This window comes from Neodiprion lecontei, chromosome 2, assembly GCF_021901455.1.
Source record: "Neodiprion lecontei isolate iyNeoLeco1 chromosome 2, iyNeoLeco1.1, whole genome shotgun sequence".
NCBI lineage: Eukaryota > Metazoa > Arthropoda > Insecta > Hymenoptera > Diprionidae > Neodiprion > Neodiprion lecontei.
In genome coordinates this window covers 2,324,127-2,342,265 of record NC_060261.1, presented here as the reverse complement: position 1 = coordinate 2,342,265, position 18,139 = coordinate 2,324,127, and the positions used below count along the sequence as shown (strand labels likewise).

The following is an 18,139-nucleotide window of genomic DNA, read 5'->3' as shown; positions in this document are numbered from 1 at the left end:
TTTTTTTTTTTTTTTGTTTATTTTTCTCTCAGTTTTCTTTCAATTTGCGATTTTTTCTGATCGTCTTCTACGTTTAAATCGTCATACGGAAAAAGTATACGTACGGTTAATGTATATTAATGAAATTTGAGGGTGGAAAAGAAAGAAAAAAAAGAAAAACAAGAAGTCAACAGCCAAGAAGGACGAAAATTTGTTTCCGCGGTTATTAGTTATTATTTTTATTATTATCGTTGTTGTTGTCGTTATTATTATTATTATTATTATTATTATGAATGGTGTGTTATATACGTGCTGATATCGGCTTCTCTGTTTCTTTCTGTTTCTGTCTGTCGCTGCCATCTCTCTCTGTCTGCATGCTGTGGCCCTGGTCTGTGGGGGTGGATGATATCGACAATGCAACAAATTTTGGGAATCCCCGACTTGGTTTGGATGACACACACGCGTCGTCGTCCTCGTCGTCGATCCTGGTTTACCATCGTCGTATCGACATAAAATTATTTTTCCTCCCCACCCACCCCTCCATTATATATATAAAACCTCACATTTATTGGATAAATCGATGACCGAAAAAAAACAAAAAACAAAAAAAAAAAACACCCAACAACCAACGAAAAACCGATCCGTAGAGAACTACCACGGCTCAAACACTATATTTTTAGTTGGTATGCTCATGTCGGTGGTAGGGGGTGTTTTCATAGTATTTGCTCTGATGGCTCTCTGCTACAGGTCAGTCGTAGTACATAAAAACTTCTCCCTCTGTCTCAGGTTAGTGTGCAGTACATACACATAGAATTTCTTTATATTTTTATTATTCTTTATCTTCATTCCTTTATTATACTTATTCTTATTCTTATTCTTATTCTTGTTATTCAATTTATTGACTCGTTTACAAAGTTTTCTTTAATAATTTTTATGAGTTTTTTCTTTCATCCCTACGTGTGTATGAAACATTCGCATATTAGTTTCTCCTTTCTTTCTATTTTCTCTTCTTCTTCTTCTTCTTCTACAATACTATATTCATAGTTTTTCAATATGCCCAACGTAGACTTTCACTCTTTACCTCTCTCCTCGTATTTCACAATATTGTAATATCATTATATTGAACACACGTGTTTCATATTACACACCACATGTAACATGGTATGATATATCGCAAAAAAAAGGTACTAATCTTTCGCGTTTTTGTTTTTTTTTTTTTGTACATTATACGCAAATTTGACGATGATAATATATGAAAAATAAAAAAGTAATTTGTACAAACGAACAAAGGAGACAGCAGATATAAAAGTTTATTCATTATTGTTTTTATTTTTTTATTCTCACGTTTTACTTTCCACTTCTCTGTCGTATTATATACGTATTCATTATCCTAAAAGCGCGGAGAAAAAGAAAAAAAAAAAAAAAAACGAACAAGTCATCCGCGTGGAAAGTAGAAAAGTTAAGAGAAATCGTGTGATAAATCACTCGCGCTACAATAAGTCGGACGATTTTCAAGCCGGTATATATAATACATCATACGCCGGGGGAATTATTGCTGTGAAAAGGATGAAAGAAAAAAGAAGTATAAAAACACGGTGAAAGTTTTGCAAAACGAGCTATAAATTTTCACAGTTCACAACTGCTACACACAGTTTAAATATATGATCTACGATATGTCTTGGAAACATATATATATATATATTGATATGTTTTTTTATACGTATATTCCATAATTCCAAAACATAAAATGATAAATATATCTAAATATACGTATATTGTATATACATATTATTATTTTGGTTTCTAATATTCGGTATCGCGCTTCGGAAACATTGTAAAAAAAAAAACGTATGCGATACAACAAGAAAATCTAAAAGAAACACAGATTTGTTTGCACTTCTGTTTTTTTCTCTCACATTATAACGTTTGACATGCAATATTGTACGAATCTGCATAATTTAAATATCGTAAACAGAAAATTGAAAACATAAAACCCCCTAAAATCTCATCACCATCTACCAATATTATTGTTTCCATCATACTTATAATTACCATCGTTATTGTTGTTATTATTATTATTATTATTATTATTGTTGTTATTATTGTTTATTGTTTATTGTTGTTGTTATTATTGTTATTATAATTTATTTTGCTTAAATAATACTTGTTAACGAATGGGTGGTACTGCAGTGAAGGGCATCGAACGGTACAGATCGATTTGTGCAAGGCCGTCGTCGGGTCTACCATTTGACTGGTTTATACAATTTCTGTTTTACATATATATATTGTAAAACCGCATGCGATACTTTATTGCATTATTATTATTATTATTATTAATATTATTACTATCATCATCGTTATTATTTTTATTATTATTATACATAATATCCACGATTAGATGGTAGCCCCAATACTGAAAGCCGTTACATGTATATAATACCTATACATATTATATCGATACATCGATATATACATATATATATATATATATGTATATACATATATACATATATACATATTATTCCAAAATAGTATACAATACACTCCTTGCTATTATACCTATAGACACACGCATATATATATATATACATATATATGGCGTGGTTATACGTATACCAAGTACATTATAGGTATATTATGACTGATCATGCATAGCCCACCAAATGCACAATTTTATTTTAAAAGTCAAAAAATAGAAAAAGAAAGTACCAAAAAAGATAAGAAAACCCTGAAAAAAAAAGAAAACTGCTTGTTAATTAATAGCGTTGCATGCGCTTCTTTGTCCTGTAATCACTGACCGTGGAATTGGCACCATGATAATCTATCCGTCGTGTATATTCTCACAGAAGGAAAAGCACCATACAAAAATACGATCCACCATATTCAAAAAAACCAGCACAGAAAAACTACACAGGCGTATCCGGTAACCACAACCCCGAGGACGCCGCCCTCGACAGAGTCAACAAGATGCTCACATTCGGCAGCATGCCGTCCTACAGGTACGCGAAATCCTTCCGTCCATTTGTTTCATCATTACTTTGACCTTTATTGTGTACAATCGAAGGAGAGACTTGTGGGAAAATAAGGGAAATACAAAAATATTGCATGGAGCGATCATTATCATGTTTGTTATTGATATAGGTAATATGTACACACACATCGTATATAGGTAAAGACACCCAGATTGATTCTGACAGGTTCGATAACCCTAGAAACGTTACCATCCACGGTGTTGGATGAGCACCCCTTGCACTGCCGGCCGCGCGCCGAAGAATCTTTTGTTTGCTGCTCGGCCTGAGGCGCGCGCACTGGATTCTATAAAGTTTATTGGGCACGCGGACAGCAGTGCAAACGGTGCTCATCCAACACAATGGGTCGTAACGTTTCTAGGGTTATCAAACGTATCAGAATCAATTTAAGCGTCTGTACATGCCATATAGAGGAGCTTTTTAGAAATCCCAAGAGAATTAATTCCTTACAGTTTGTATGTAAAGCGAAACTTTTGATTCAAATCCGATTTATTTTTCTTTCTGCTTTTAAACTTCCCCTTATGTATTGCACACTCTATTATACATGTAATAGTATTGTTATACGGTATATTATAGAATTATACTGTATGAGATACCCTTCATTTTGGTGCAAAGAAATTGATAAACGAACAAGAATGGCATATCGTATATTTTGCCATCCTTACGAACACGTCAAAAGCAGGGTTCGTTCGTCCATTTTATTTTTATATTTATTCTTTCATCCTTTTATATTTTAATCGACTTATTTTTCAAACAAGTGTAAAATCTCTCCTTCCAAATCGAGAATTTCAGCAGGAGTCTCAGTAAAGTCTTGAGTCTACAATGGAGATTTAAGGCGCGGTCTTACAATGTATTTTCTGTTTTGAACATTTATTATTCTCCAGAGCTGCATAATAATTTTACATTTAGTCAATATCGTAATATACATATACCTAATTGTATCCTGCTTCTCCGTATTATATCGTAGTTCATAACGTACTATTATAAATATCTACTTATATCCAGGGATCTTTATACGAATGCATTGTTAAAAGGCGTAACGTATCGAGATGCAATCTCGTAGGAACTACCTACCTGTAAATAAAAATAGCCCGCGGCATGCCTATATTAGTATATTTCTAGCCGCGACGAGAGCCAGCGCGTCCTGTTCCGACCCATGAATAACGTCGTCACCGGGGACGGGACACGGCTAAAGTAAGTTCATCTCACCCCCACTAAGTGGCGTCTACTCGTCACTCTTCTATGAGAAAATCTCTGACTACATATACCTATACTGTAACTCGTCGACTTCTCGTCCGATTATTTTTACCCTTCGTTCGTAATTCGGTATGTATGTATATTATAGTACATGTGTAATGTACATACATCATGCGTAATTGAAAAAGTCTGGTACATAATTATTATACGTGTTTCGTTGTGATCTTCTTTTCTTTTTTTGTAATCAAACTTTACTGTTAAATTTTGAGATCAGTAATCTTAAAGAAAGAAGAAAAGCAATGTGGTTTAAGCTTATTTTTTATTTTGGAACGAAGTTCCTTATCGCTCGTTCACCGTAGGGGCTAGGCGGAAAAAAACGACACCAAAAAACCGACACTTTTTGGCTATAGTGCTCGTTTGCTATAGTGCGCGCGATCTCCCTCTCTCTCTCTCTCTCTATTCCAGCGTGTGCGCGCGCTCTCTCTCTCTGTCTCAGCGCTTGGGGTGGGAGACGGCAGCAGCGGTCTCTCTCACTCACAGCGCACGACTATACTTCGCCCCTCTTTCTCTCTCCTACAGCGTACAACTATACTTTGGGCCGCAGCGCGCTCTCTCACAGCGTACGTCTATACTTTGCCTCTCTTTCTTTTTATATCTTTCAAAAACACATTCGTACGATTTTATTACCATTCCTTCATATATTTGATTTTTCATTTAATTATTCTTCAATTAAACGTTCTTAATTTATTCAATGAGCAGTAATATAGCGTAAGGAACTTCGTTCGTACCGGCTGTCCCATGACAGCTCTCATTTTTTTTTCTTTCATTTTGGAAGACAGAAATCCATCTCATCGTTCAAGAAAAGGAACAGTGCGAAAAGAAACATTTCGTTTGTAATATCTTGAATAATTTAAACGATCTCCATTTTTATTGTCATCTTTGACGTAGGTAAATTAAAAAGTTTTATAACGGAATCCGACTAACATGTCTACATATTTCTTCAGCTTAATCTTGAAAATAATTTATATTATACCTCGAAGATTTGAAAACGGTAACAAAATTCAGTAATCAAAACTTACACGAGTTGGGTTGAGGATTTTTTTTTTTTACCAATAACTCAAAACCGCAGTGAATCTCTTTTGACGTGTCGCGGGGGGTTGAATGATAATCATTACTTAACATGTAAAGAAAAATTGAAATATTCTATACGCCTTTATAAATATATACATATAGTATTATACACATACCTGATACTCACTTAGAATATGCACGCGCTATTTAGATAATATTATATACCTATATGGGAAACAATCCAAACGCTACTATGAAAAAACATCCTCTATAGATAATATTCTCGATACCGAATATTACCACGAACCTCTGTAATTTCGCATGCCGTATTATAATTTATCGAATTTGTGCAGATCGCTTTGATTAATAGATCCAAATTGTCTAATAATTAACGATACAAGCAATGCAGTTACTATATTACTTATAGATGATATGAAATTCAAGAGACAAATTCATTACAAAAATCTCGCGACTCATGCGATTCTTCAACGTATGAATGTTTTCATGTAGGGTATGTAAAGACAAATCTTTGGAGCCTCAACCTTGAGGTGTTGAGATAGGGTTTCTTTCTCAATTTTTTCAATTTTTTGCATTCCTAGAATAAAACAATGATAAAGGCGATCAGAGTGGGAATAGTAAGATTAAAAAGTGATGTAACGATTGTGAAATTTCAGGGAGCATAAGCCACAGACGAAGAGGTCGGGAATCGAAGTGGAAGACGGAGGTACGGGAGCCGAGGAGGCTGTCTCTTTCATTGATCTCCCACCAAACAGTCTCGCAAAGTTGCCTGAGAAAGGAATTTTAAAGAAACACGGTGGTTATGGTATTGTAATGCCTGATAGTTGTATAAAAGAAAAGTGGGCCGATGTCGACTCACACGAATCGGATAACCAAGACGCGATAATGTCCCAGTCGGAAAATAACTTGGGTGGCTTGTTAGGTATAGGGGGTGGTGGAACGATATCGGAGGTTGAAAGGACACTAAAAAGCTTAAACGGTTACCACGAGGACATAATAGAGGCCCTGCGAAATGCCGCATCGCATCGGGGCCTCGCGACAACGCCGTCGGGGAGTTGCAGCCTCCTCAACGAGGACGCTGTCAGGAAGTCGTTGGCTGAGTGCGACTACGTCGATTCTTACAGCAAGCGCTCGGGCAGCCAGGAAAATATGTGCGAAAATATACGCGACGATCATTCGGAGACTCGCGACGACGAGGACGACGACGGTGCCGTTCCACCTTGCGGTACAATACGCATAAGGAACCTCGAGGACCTCATCAGACAGCTGGAGCACCATTCGATGCGCAACATGAGTCCGAGCGGTTCCGAGGACATTCGGATATCCGAGAGCGATCGTCAGTACAGGATAGACTCGTCCGTATGCAGCGAATCTTCTCAAGGGTAAGTTGTTGCTTTTTGTTTTTCAAATTTCCCGCTCTTGTGCAATATGGCTAAGCGACATGGCGCCGAGAACTATTTAACCTATCGACAATAGGTTTTAGCCCAACTATGTAATTAAAAAGTTAAGGACAGGTTCGTGCAAGCTGTAAGGCTTTAGTTTCCTTGCATGGAATTAGTACAGTGCAAAAAATTTGATGAAAAAGGTACTTCAAAATTAAATATGGGACAGCACTGCATATATTTTACCGTTGTCAGCAATTTTTACTCGTGAATCTTCCCGTTTTGATCTGCACATCTGTACGGAGAATCACTTCCGATCATTTTCAAATAAACCTCTGAGCGTTTGTAGAATGATTAATTTTTACCCCCACCGCGATATCTCGGAAACCGATCAACGGATTTCCATCATCTTCGTCAGAATCGACAGGGTTCTTCGCGGCTTATTGTTAGAATTTCGATCATTGAGAAAAGTGGGCTCGTTACTTTCAGTTGTTTTTTTTTTTTTTACCATCCTTTGTAATCAGTAGAATGTAACGACCACGCTGGTATAACGAATTTTTGAATCCCCGCAGAAGTCGTCGGTGCAGCCGAGGACGCGACGACGATTCGAGATTCGTTTACGCCAGATATCGACAGCCGTCGTCAGGTCGCAGTCCTTACGGAACTCACCAACGTCCGCTCGGACATCAGATGCACGAAGAGGAAGGTATATACGAAACTGCGGACCCCGACAGGGGCTCGAACAACAGGGGTGAAACACCAGACAGCGAAAGGTATCACCGTAACCATAAAGCATGACGATTAGATTACGTCGAATCGCGAAAGCGGTGATTGTTTCGTTGGGTATGAATTTTAGCTTTACATTGCAGTCTCCACAGAAACGGTTTGAAACCCGATACCGATTAGAAAAAAACGGAACGAGATGGTTCGATTCATGAATTCGATTATTATAAAAGGGCGCGCCCTGATCCAGTTTGCGAATTATAGTGCGGGCTTTAGCGATAGCGTTATAGATCCAACGGGCTCGTATAATGTTGTTATTTTCTAGTGATGCATTTATTCAAGCTCAACAACAATTAGCCCGGTGGACGAATGAGGATGGAGTTCAATATCGACCGCCGCAGCAGAGCCCACCCTTCCCAACGTCATCGACGGGAACAACAATTCATCAGCCGCACCTGAAACTGCTACTACAATTAAGAAAACAACAAGAACTACAGCGGCAGAAGCAGCAAGCCGGACTGAAGATGGAGAAAAAGAGAGAGGAAGGTCAGGAGGAAGAATTGGATATGGAGTATCAGGAAGAGCGAAAAGATATGGAGGATTCGGAACAACGACAGCAACAGGGAACGGAAAATCATCCGATAAAACATCGCGGCTATTATCCCTCCCCGCCCCATTCAGAAAACGGCCTTCACGACATGCACGTCGAAAAGGAGGCAATAAATGCTCAATCCCAACAACAAAACCCCCCCGAAATTCATCATGGAATCGATGTAAATCACATGCCTAATGTTAACAATTGCCCACTAGACGACGAGGAAGACGACGATGATAATTTTAGTCTAGATTGTAACATAAAGAACGATTCCCAGAAAGAATTATTAAATACCAACAACACTAGTAATAATGAAAATACTGCCCTACTGCCCCCTTCGCATTTTCCTGAGTACAAGCATTGATAATTATTAATCGATGACAGATAGTGTCCAAAACATAGTGGTGTGATTTAATCTTGAACTCGCATTTTATACTGAGAAATAGTGTACATAACGATAAACTATAATTGCAACAACAGGTATTAAATTATAATATAAAATTAAAATAATCTATATGAGGAAAAAAAACACGAATGTTTATTAATAAACATTAATAAAACACTTGTCAACTTTTCACCATTTCATCACCTGCTACATTGCATTACAATATTCATAGTATATATTTATGCTGATTCAAATTAGTTTAATTATTGCATATAAAACTCTCTCGCGCGCGTTTGAATAATTTAATTCAACGTTACGAATATAGCGATGTGTGATACGCCTAATAGAAGGCAACTGAACAGACAAAAAAATCCGATCGAAATGAAAAAATTTTTATCAATACTTCCTTCTTGACCGACTGAAATTTTCTCTGCTCCTGAGTAATAATTTTTTTTTGTGATCAACGTGGACATGATCTCAATTTTAGTTCTCGGAATAATGAATTGTCGACAAAAAATAGAGATAAGAAAAGACGAGGTTTCCGTCAGTCTCCCTCTCAATTCTACACGCGCGAATGATATAATCGATTAATTGTAAATTGGTGATACTCGACCGGTTAAAAGTGTACAATGGTACTTGTCTCATAAATATTTTCATCCCAAATTCTTGTATTCCATAGTCAGGATCACCAAAAATCCAGGAACGAAAATCACTCACACAATATTACAGTAGTGAATTGATTCCGTTCGGATTCCGTCATGATTAAAAATAGAAAAGCAACCGACCAAGCATCATAGAGGTATAAGAATAGATTAGGGGAGCAAGGGAAGTATCTCCGCATTGGAAAGAGAAAGAAGATGAAACGTGGGCTATCTTTCTTATGTATGCTGGCGCATGCGCACTACGATCACAAACATCTGAGTCGGTGAGCGACAGCAGCAGGTTAGTTAGTACAACTTGTTTACATACAACAGTTCGGAAAGTTATGTTTCGAAAATAGTTTAGAATAATAAAATATCCACGCTTTTACAAATGGCTAGTAGTTTTAATTCAAAGTCAAATTTCCCCATCTTTGAAAACGCGCGACAGCGCACGCTTCATTAAAGAGAGAAGGGTAGACCGCTTTAATTTTCTCTCTCTCTTTCTAGTTGGGGAGCACTTTTAGAGCCGCCTTCCCTCCTCTGTTCTTATACCTATATGCTGAGCATGCAAGTTGCGTCAATTTTACCGACAGATAGCGCTCCCTACCGAGGAAATAAGCAACTACTCGAAGCTGTTGCGGTGACATAATCATATTTTTTTATTATTTTTTTTCCCCCGAAACGTGACAACTGCGCAGAAGGTACAAAACCGCAAATTGACAGGAGCAGCGACATCTTAGATTTGCAATCAGACGTGATGTCAGCTGTGAAGTAGCGATGGGTGTGTGTATACGTGATAGTCGATTGACTACGCGACCCCGTATCGTTCGTTAAATTAGATACGACGGCGACATACGTAAACAGATCGTATCGAATAAATAGTGAAAAATTATCGTGATTATTTTTTTCTCCTGCAAATCCACTCTCACCAAATGTCACATATTTTGTAAAACGAATAATATCGGAAAGGTGAAACTATTAAAAACAGAGAAGGAAACACTTCATTCATCAAAATGGTTCAACATTATCAGTCTCCAGTACGAGTTTACAAACATCCTTTTGCACTTGTCATGCTGGTACGTATAAATCCATATTATAATATGAACCTTCAACCTGACATTGTAAAAATATTTACGACAATTCACAGTCTATTTAATTGACACAAGATATGTATTTTTCTTTCTTCGTTTCTCTCATTTACACTGAATTTTTATGTCTTGATTCACCTTTCTCCTCCACTCCAAATTACATCCATTTCAGTCACTGTAAATTGGCCCATTAATTAGATTACCTTTAATCGCCTTGATAACTTACCACATATGCCCAGTACGTATGTATCATTTATATACATACATACAAGGATAAATAGAAGGAATGACTTTCAACTTATGTCCAACAAGCCTTGAAAGAGAGCCTCGAGAATTTATTTAATTGCCGGATGTAAACCCTACCATCTTACAATTTTTTTTTTTATCTGTATAATAATCATAACGATAACAGTAATAATGATAACCATCAATCATGAGGAAATATAATTATCCCATTATTCTCTTATTCAATCATAGTCTGATGTTCTATTGCTGCCGTCGGATTGCGTAACATGAATATGTGATAAAATAGAGAAATAAAAAAATAAACCGGTTGGCTGGCTGGTTAAAATCTGGATGAAATCAGTATCGGTTTCAGTTTTTTTTTCTGCCTTTTTTATATCCTCTCCCCTGACCTTAATTTTTTTTTGCTTACTCCCCCCAAACTTGTTTACAATTGACAGTATGATAACGATATGATAATGATATGATAAATGGTTTAATTTACATACAAATGTATACAAAAAACTCCAAAACATGGATCAACTAGTAAATTCTGAAGGTCCCTATATAACGATCATTGACACAGGAAACCGTTAACGATGCCTAAAATTAATCGTACACATGAATGAATATCGTTTGGACACTATAAGCCCGTTTGTATATGAAATACTGATATTCGAATATTCGTCTATTGCTATTCTACGAATGTTTTTTAAGGTCGGCGTACGGAGCTGGCTAACAGTAACCCAAATCCGTAACTGGCGATCGTTTAGAATTCAAGAGAAATATCACGAGAACGTATGGCGGAGAATAGCAATGAGTGGGTGATTTTTCAAATGCGTTTTTGTTTGTTTCTCCTAGGCGTACGAAAGAAGATTTCCAACATGTCCTCAAATACCCGTTTTCGTTGGATGTGAGGTAACAATGGATGAAGAGAGCAATGGTGGGGCGATAAGGAAGACTGAACGACGTTGTAAACTGAATGTAGAGGCGCCTTATATTCTGAAAAAAGTAGGCCACCTTGTCTTTTACATTTCTCTTTTATCAAATGTTTTTTCAGTACCATTGTTCCTTCAATGAAAGTGGTTTCGTTCTATATATTCGGTCGCGCGAACTTTTTTTTCCTTCTCTTTCACAGATAATCGGCGTTGACTTTGTCTACTTTATCCAACGCAATGTTCTTGATAGACGCAACAGCATTTTGGAAATTGAAGCGTGTAACGAAAGCTTCTCCAACAGAGTAGGCGTTGTAGAAAAATGTAAATATTATGTGAGTATAAGTGATTTTCTTTAAATCTAATCACCTTTAAAGAGAGATAAAGAAATGTTGAAGAAGTGGTAAAAAGGTGCATTTTTTTTTCCCCAGTAATATAATAGCTAAATCAATTTTCAGATTCACCCAGAAAATCCAAATTGGACATGTTTTGAGCAAACGGCTAGTTTGGACATAAAAAATTTCTTTGGATTTGAAAACTCGATGGAAAAGTTAGCCATGAAACAATATGCCCAAAATATTGCCAAGGTAATAATCACTAGAATGTCATCCGCGCGAATTATACTATCTCTGAACATTATCAGACAAGAATAAGTAACAAGGATTTCTTGATCACATTTCAGGGAAAAGAAATAATTGAATATTTCGTAAACCAATTGAAAGAAGAAGGCATAACATACGTAGAACCCTGGACTGATCCTTCGCCACAGAAAGATATTGAAGTTGATGTTCCGTGAGTATTCTCCCCTCTGATTATACAGTTAAAATTAGACCAAGAATCCATATAGCTGATGCTTGAAAAGCATTTCAAGAACGTGTACAGCCAGCTTATAACTAGCCTAATGATAGCAATGCTGACTAACCACGTTAAAACCCACACGTTAAACACCAGTTTATTTACTCATGGTTAATAAAACGCATGTAAAACTTTTCAGCATCAAAGGCGAAGGAGAAGCTGTAGGTAATAAAGAACCCGATTCTGAGACGAAGCTTCCAAGCAGCCGAGGTGAGATACCGAGTTCCGAGAATTTAGCAAACGCCAAACGTTTTCTCACGATTGTTTGACAATATCCCAATTTTTCAGACATGCAACTTTCGTCGGATTACATCGCAAGATATTTAGGAAAACTAAATATGATGCAAGAGAGTAGATTAGTACAGTTGCGTCATAGTATAGAAGAATTACGCGGCAGTTCAGTTCCAGCAGATGCTACGTTGCTTAGATTTTTACGCGCTAGAGAATTTTCAGTCGAAAAAGCCAGAGAAATGCTAACGCAGTCGTTACACTGGAGAAAGAAGCATCAAGTTGATAAGCTTCTGGATGATTACGAAGCCCCACAAGTTGTCAAAGATTACTTTCCCGGAGGTTGGCATCACTTTGACAAAGGTAAACAGATCTTGGAATGCAGACCACTATTACCTAATTGACATGATTGTCAGAAAACGTCATTCGATTTAATTAAATTTCAGTTAAAGAATTAACTTACAAATGCAAAATTGTTGAATTGTATTGTATTCAATAATTTTTTTTATTTTTCATCACATATTTTTATTTGACAATTGACAGACGGCCGCCCGCTTTACGTTCTACGATTGGGTCAAATGGATGTTAAAGGGTTGCTGAAATCAATCGGGGAAGACGAAGTCTTGTTACTGGTGAGGATTTGTTTCCCCTTTCTTGAAGTTAATGCGAATTGAGTTGACGAAACGAAATTTAATTTTACATTAATATTATAACAGTGCAGAAGTTGGACATTACGAGGTGGAAATTTGAATGATAATAGATAATTGTAAACGCTAAGAGGGGACCCGCATCAATATCTAATAAGTGATAAACCATGATTACAGGCTTTGCACGTCTGCGAAGAGGGTCTGCAGCTAATGGATGAGGCGACAACAATTTGCGGCTATCCTGTGTCTCAGTGGACGCTACTTATAGATTTAGAAGGTCTAAACATGCGTCATTTGTGGAGACCTGGTATTAAGGTACGGTAGTTTTACTATTATACAAGGATGAGAAAAGAACCAAGAATGTGAAAGTACTCAAGCGTTTGATTCGTATGATGGTAAAAACAATTCTCTAGAAAAAGACACAACTCAGAAGATCAACAAGGAGTTACTTTTTATACTTTCAGGCATTGTTGCGAATAATAGAAATCGTCGAGGCCAATTATCCCGAGACAATGGGTCGTGTATTGATTATACGAGCTCCTAGATGTTTCCCGATATTATGGACACTTATCAGCACCTTTATACGTAAGTTTGAATATTTTCTCGTAGCGAATTCTCTTATCAGTTTGTTTTTTTCTTTTCATACTTTTTCTGTCAACTGACAAACATCTAATTGTAATATTACTAAGGCAGGTGAATTTTGTTTCAGACGAAAATACGAGAAACAAGTTCGTATTTTCTTGCGGTACCGATTATCAAGAGCAGGGCGCGGGAGGTCTGACCGATTACATCGGTCAGGATGTGATACCAGATTTCTTAGGCGGTCCATCAGAGGTAACGCAATTAACGATTGTTTATATATTAGATAATATTATTAAGAACTATCTGTTCCGTGATTGAAAAAATTGATGTAATTGCTTTGAGAAAAACCCATCAATCGATAGTTGCCAGAAATAAAAAGTAGTAATGCATTGAATTGGGTGACAGGAAGGAGTTTGCGAGGTGTATGATATGGTACCGCGTCGCTTTTACATTATCGACGCAGAAGCCAGCAGTGTAAGACCAATTGATGAAATATATAATCTGTGTATTGTCGTTCACACGTCACAGATCATATCGCCGACACTCTTGGTTTAACGCCAAATTTAATGAATATTGTGTCTCAAGGTCCGAATGATACTGTCATAGATTACGATCAATTAATATCAGTTCAAACAACGTGCCAAGAATAACGCCGCTCACAATGCTGCAGCATAATCGTACCTTTTTTATCATGTGCTTTTACACCTTTTTTGTGTCCGTTAATACATTTGATTATATTCACCGACGTATTTTTTTTTTTTTTTTCTCTTGTTTTTGTCAACAAAATACGCAATTTAACATTTATAACTACGATTGAGATACTGAGCATAAAGTAATGTTGAAAATAATTTAACCACACTACATGTTCATCATATGAATGTTCAATGCACCAAAGTTCTGAACACACAACAGAAACAAATTTTAGGAGAAAAATAACGAAAAAATTTATCCGATCTGTACCTGAAAGCTATCAGCTCCTGTAATATAATAAAAATTTCTCTCTGTCACGGAGTTTAAGCATCAAAATGCAGCTACTTGAAACTAAACATCTTTTTCCTGTTCATCAGACATTCATAGTAGACGGAGGTGTCGTGCCAAAGCAGTTGTATCGGCTAGATCTGGAGGTTGGTGCTTCAACGGAACACGAGCACAGCCTTTATCAATCTATAAGTCTCAGTCGTGGTCAAGTCCATAATGTCGTTATACATTGTAACGATCCAGGAGCAGTGCTGACGTGGGATTTTGACGTCATGAGACACAACGTGACATTTACCGTACTGCGTAAAACAAGAAACAGTATATGTGACGACGCGGGTGGTGAGTGTATTGTATACGCATTATTTTTTCCTCCATCTTTTGCAATCCAAATTGCCTATCAATAATTTCAAATATTGAATAAACCATGCTTCATTTTTTAGGACCGAGTCGCTCGTCTTTCACTAACGGTGAACTAGACGCTGCCGCAACTAAAGAATGGAAGGAAGGAATTGATTGCGTAAAAGTTGAACCCAGTGTATTGTGTCATGACGGGGAAAGTATTCAGGTACGAATAGGATGAGATATTTCTTTTCGTCCCGTCATTCGATTTTTTAAATATGTAGCTAACGACGTTTTCACTACTTTTATACGCTGTAAAATTCTTCTTATATTTTTATTCCCTCCTCAAAACAGGGTACTCACATAATGCAAGTAGCAGGAAGTTATATCCTACAGTGGCAGTACCAAGAAGATCAAACCGAACGACTACCAGCAATTACATCTCACAAGGCCCAGCTTATGTATTTCCACGAAACTCTGCCGTCGGTTCAGTACAGGTAATAAAACTTGCTTCATCTCAAATTCAATACAAGAAAGTGGAAACAAGTTTTTCACTTTTTCTTTCTGTTTATCCAGAAAACTGCGTTATTACGATACATGTACCAGATTTTAGCTTTGCAATTTTCATTTTTATTTATGTCTAAACAGAGGCTCGATGATGAGTTTGCAGTCAGCAATTAGCGGAAAATCCATCGCTAGTTCATCTTTGTCCAGATGAGAGACAATAATTGCTGAAGATTGTAGCCACGTACCACTTGACGATGACGCCTGAACAATCCGATGTAAACTACTTAATAGCTTAAAGTCGACTAGCAGAATTAATTGCTACGTGGATTCACCTTAGAACAATATATGAAAACAGTCAGGAAGCTGATTAAATTATAATTTTTTTTTTTTTTTGCAACAAATTTGAAGTTACGTACGATACATCAAGAATGAAGGATATTTCTAGTGAAAATACGATTTACAAATCTAGATCTGTGAATAGTGTTTTGTAAACTTTTCTGTTATATATTTTTTTCTTTTCTTTTTTGTTTTTATCTTTATGTATTACCTAATATTATCGGAGTGAAACAGTCTTTTCAAAGAAATTTTAGACTTGTTTGGCGTTAGATGTAATTAGATAGACTGAAGTGCAGCTAGCTAAAAAAAAAAAGAAAAAAAAACGAGTATAGTACCTATATTCAAATCTCTAATCATCAATTCGCAGAAATGTTTTATTTATGTTCGTTTTTCTCCCGTTTTCGAGATTTTAACGTTCAGGCAGAGTTATTAACAAATAGTGCAGAATCGTTCTGTTTACTGTGCAAAAGAGGAATAATAACTTGGTGATATAATGATATATCTAAATAAATATTTTAAATTCAGTAGTACGAAATTGGGGTTGTTGTAATAAAATTTACAAAAGATATATGTAACACACGACGAAATTTGGTCGGAAGTGAAAAAAAAAATTATTTACACTTCCCCCACGCTGCGACTACAGTAATTTGTATGTAAATATACACAGACTTGCTATAATCAATTAATATTGAAGCAATATTATAGAATAAGTGATAAGAATACAGACCTACTTTTGAGCCAATAAATACTGGACTATAAGGAAAAACACACACATAATAATGTCCTATAAATGACACGGGTGAATTGATATAATTATTCAGTATCAAGCAATAATGGAGTAACGAGGATGAGATGGAAAAAAAAAATACTAAAAATTGAAAAACCGTATCCAATAAATGTTTCACGTATGTCGATACCTCGCAATAGTAAAGATATGAACAAACTCAATGTAACAACATTTCACAAAAATGCAACACATGTACAAAGAGGCAGAAAACAAATAACCAAAAAACAAAAAAAAAAAAAAAAAGAAAGAAAAACGATTTACAATATTGCCTAAATACAATGATCAAAATAATTATCGAATTTCATGTACAACATACATGCTATGAAACAATCAATTGAAAACTGATCACAATAATCGAAGATATGTTTAAAAAAAAGATTATGTAGCTTAGGAATTGACACGAATTTTGTAATGCATAATTTCAGACTAAAGAATTAATTTCGAGAGAATGAATTCTGTTTTGGAATAAATTTTGGTAGGAACCTATGGCCCTCCCGCCCCGTCCAGACGTTATGCTTACACAATGAGATTGATGTCGATGTTATAATACGAAATAATAGCATTTCAATGTAGAAAAGTCCTGTAATTATAATTTTATCGTCTTTTATTAATTGTTGTAGAAACAATTACTAATGGTGCTGGTGTAGAAAAAACCCCATCAAGTAAACATAAAAATGTATCGCTTGGCGTTAAAATATGTAGATTATTAAAATTAGTTCGCTTGTAAGATTATTTTTCTTTTTTTTTTTCTTCATCGCAATCGTCCAATAGCGTGAATTTTCTTTTTTCCTTTCTAATAAGTTTAATACTCTTAATATGAGGGATATTGAATTAAATTAACACTTGGCCAATTTCACGGTCAGTTTAATAAGAACTAAATATAAATGTTAGGATCCTAAAAAATATTGGATTTTAGAATCTCATATTTGTCATTAGCGTAAAGTTTATATGTAAACAAGTACAGACGTAGGGTAATATTGCTTACGTCTTACTGTCCTCAGAAGTAAAATTCAATAGCTGCAATGATGTTTAAATACAGAGAAAAGATTTCAAGTATTTGCTCTTTACGATTAATCAAATTTTTTGATAAGTATATCGTATGACCAATCGAATGGCTTTGTGTATTGCTAAGAATTAGCTTACGCGGCACCCATCGATCTTTAACATGTAGAATAGTGAATTTGTGAATAGTAAAAAGAGCGATTATTACAATGATAATAACCGATGATCACGTCGGTTGTTAATCATAAATTACAGCTGAGAAGTACAATACTGAAAACTAACCATCTCATGCATGTTAGCGATGATAGATTAATTGATTAGTGTTTAAAGTAAAGAAAAATATATATATAGGTATATATGTATACCAAAAAAGAGAAAAAAAAATAGTCGATCAAAGTTATATCGAATTTTCAGTAGGTTATGAATTGCAAGTAGTTGGTCTATCACTCGTGGTTTATCATTGTAAAAACTTTAATTCTCTTCTCTAATAATTTTACTGACAATACCGTCTACTAGAAAATGACTTGATAAGAAATAACTAATGCAGCTCAACAGTATTGAATATTGGCCAAATAGGGTAATATTTTACCAAATAAGTTTGTGCCCAAGTTAA

At 35.9% G+C, this 18,139-nt stretch overlaps 2 protein-coding genes and 1 long non-coding RNA gene across 19 annotated transcripts in view; 2 read left to right on the top strand and 1 right to left on the bottom strand.

Moving 5' to 3' along the window:
• Nucleotides 1-8,559, top strand: part of LOC107221631 (disintegrin and metalloproteinase domain-containing protein 11) — a 46,316-nt gene extending 37,757 nt beyond the window's left edge. For 8 of the 17 annotated variants that reach the window (XM_015660685.2, XM_046731177.1, XM_046731178.1 and 5 more), the window contains 6 exons: nt 627-765; nt 2,826-2,978; nt 4,131-4,202; nt 5,951-6,676; nt 7,249-7,449; nt 7,725-8,559. In XM_015660685.2, the coding sequence (XP_015516171.1) occupies nt 627-765; nt 2,826-2,978; nt 4,131-4,202; nt 5,951-6,676; nt 7,249-7,449; nt 7,725-8,358 (1,925 nt within the window). In that variant the 3' untranslated portion in view covers nt 8,359-8,559. The remainder of the gene's footprint in view (nt 1-626; nt 766-2,825; nt 2,979-4,130; nt 4,203-5,950; nt 6,677-7,248; nt 7,450-7,724) is intronic. The other 9 variants (XM_015660687.2, XM_015660688.2, XM_046731179.1 and 6 more) reach the window with 7 other exon arrangements.
• Nucleotides 1-18,139, bottom strand: part of LOC124292859 — a 73,037-nt gene that overhangs the window by 45,296 nt on the left and 9,602 nt on the right. The gene's annotated exons all lie outside the window — the stretch shown is intronic.
• LOC107221634 (protein real-time) lies at nt 9,741-16,777 on the top strand. The gene is made up of 15 exons (XM_015660697.2): nt 9,741-10,096; nt 11,192-11,341; nt 11,469-11,600; nt 11,724-11,852; nt 11,948-12,057; nt 12,260-12,330; nt 12,409-12,711; nt 12,892-12,980; nt 13,173-13,310; nt 13,460-13,580; nt 13,705-13,829; nt 14,645-14,894; nt 14,996-15,120; nt 15,249-15,391; nt 15,543-16,777. Exons 1-15 carry the CDS (start codon nt 10,034-10,036, stop codon nt 15,610-15,612), a joined length of 2,019 nt encoding a protein of 672 aa, XP_015516183.2. The 5' UTR covers nt 9,741-10,033; the 3' UTR covers nt 15,613-16,777.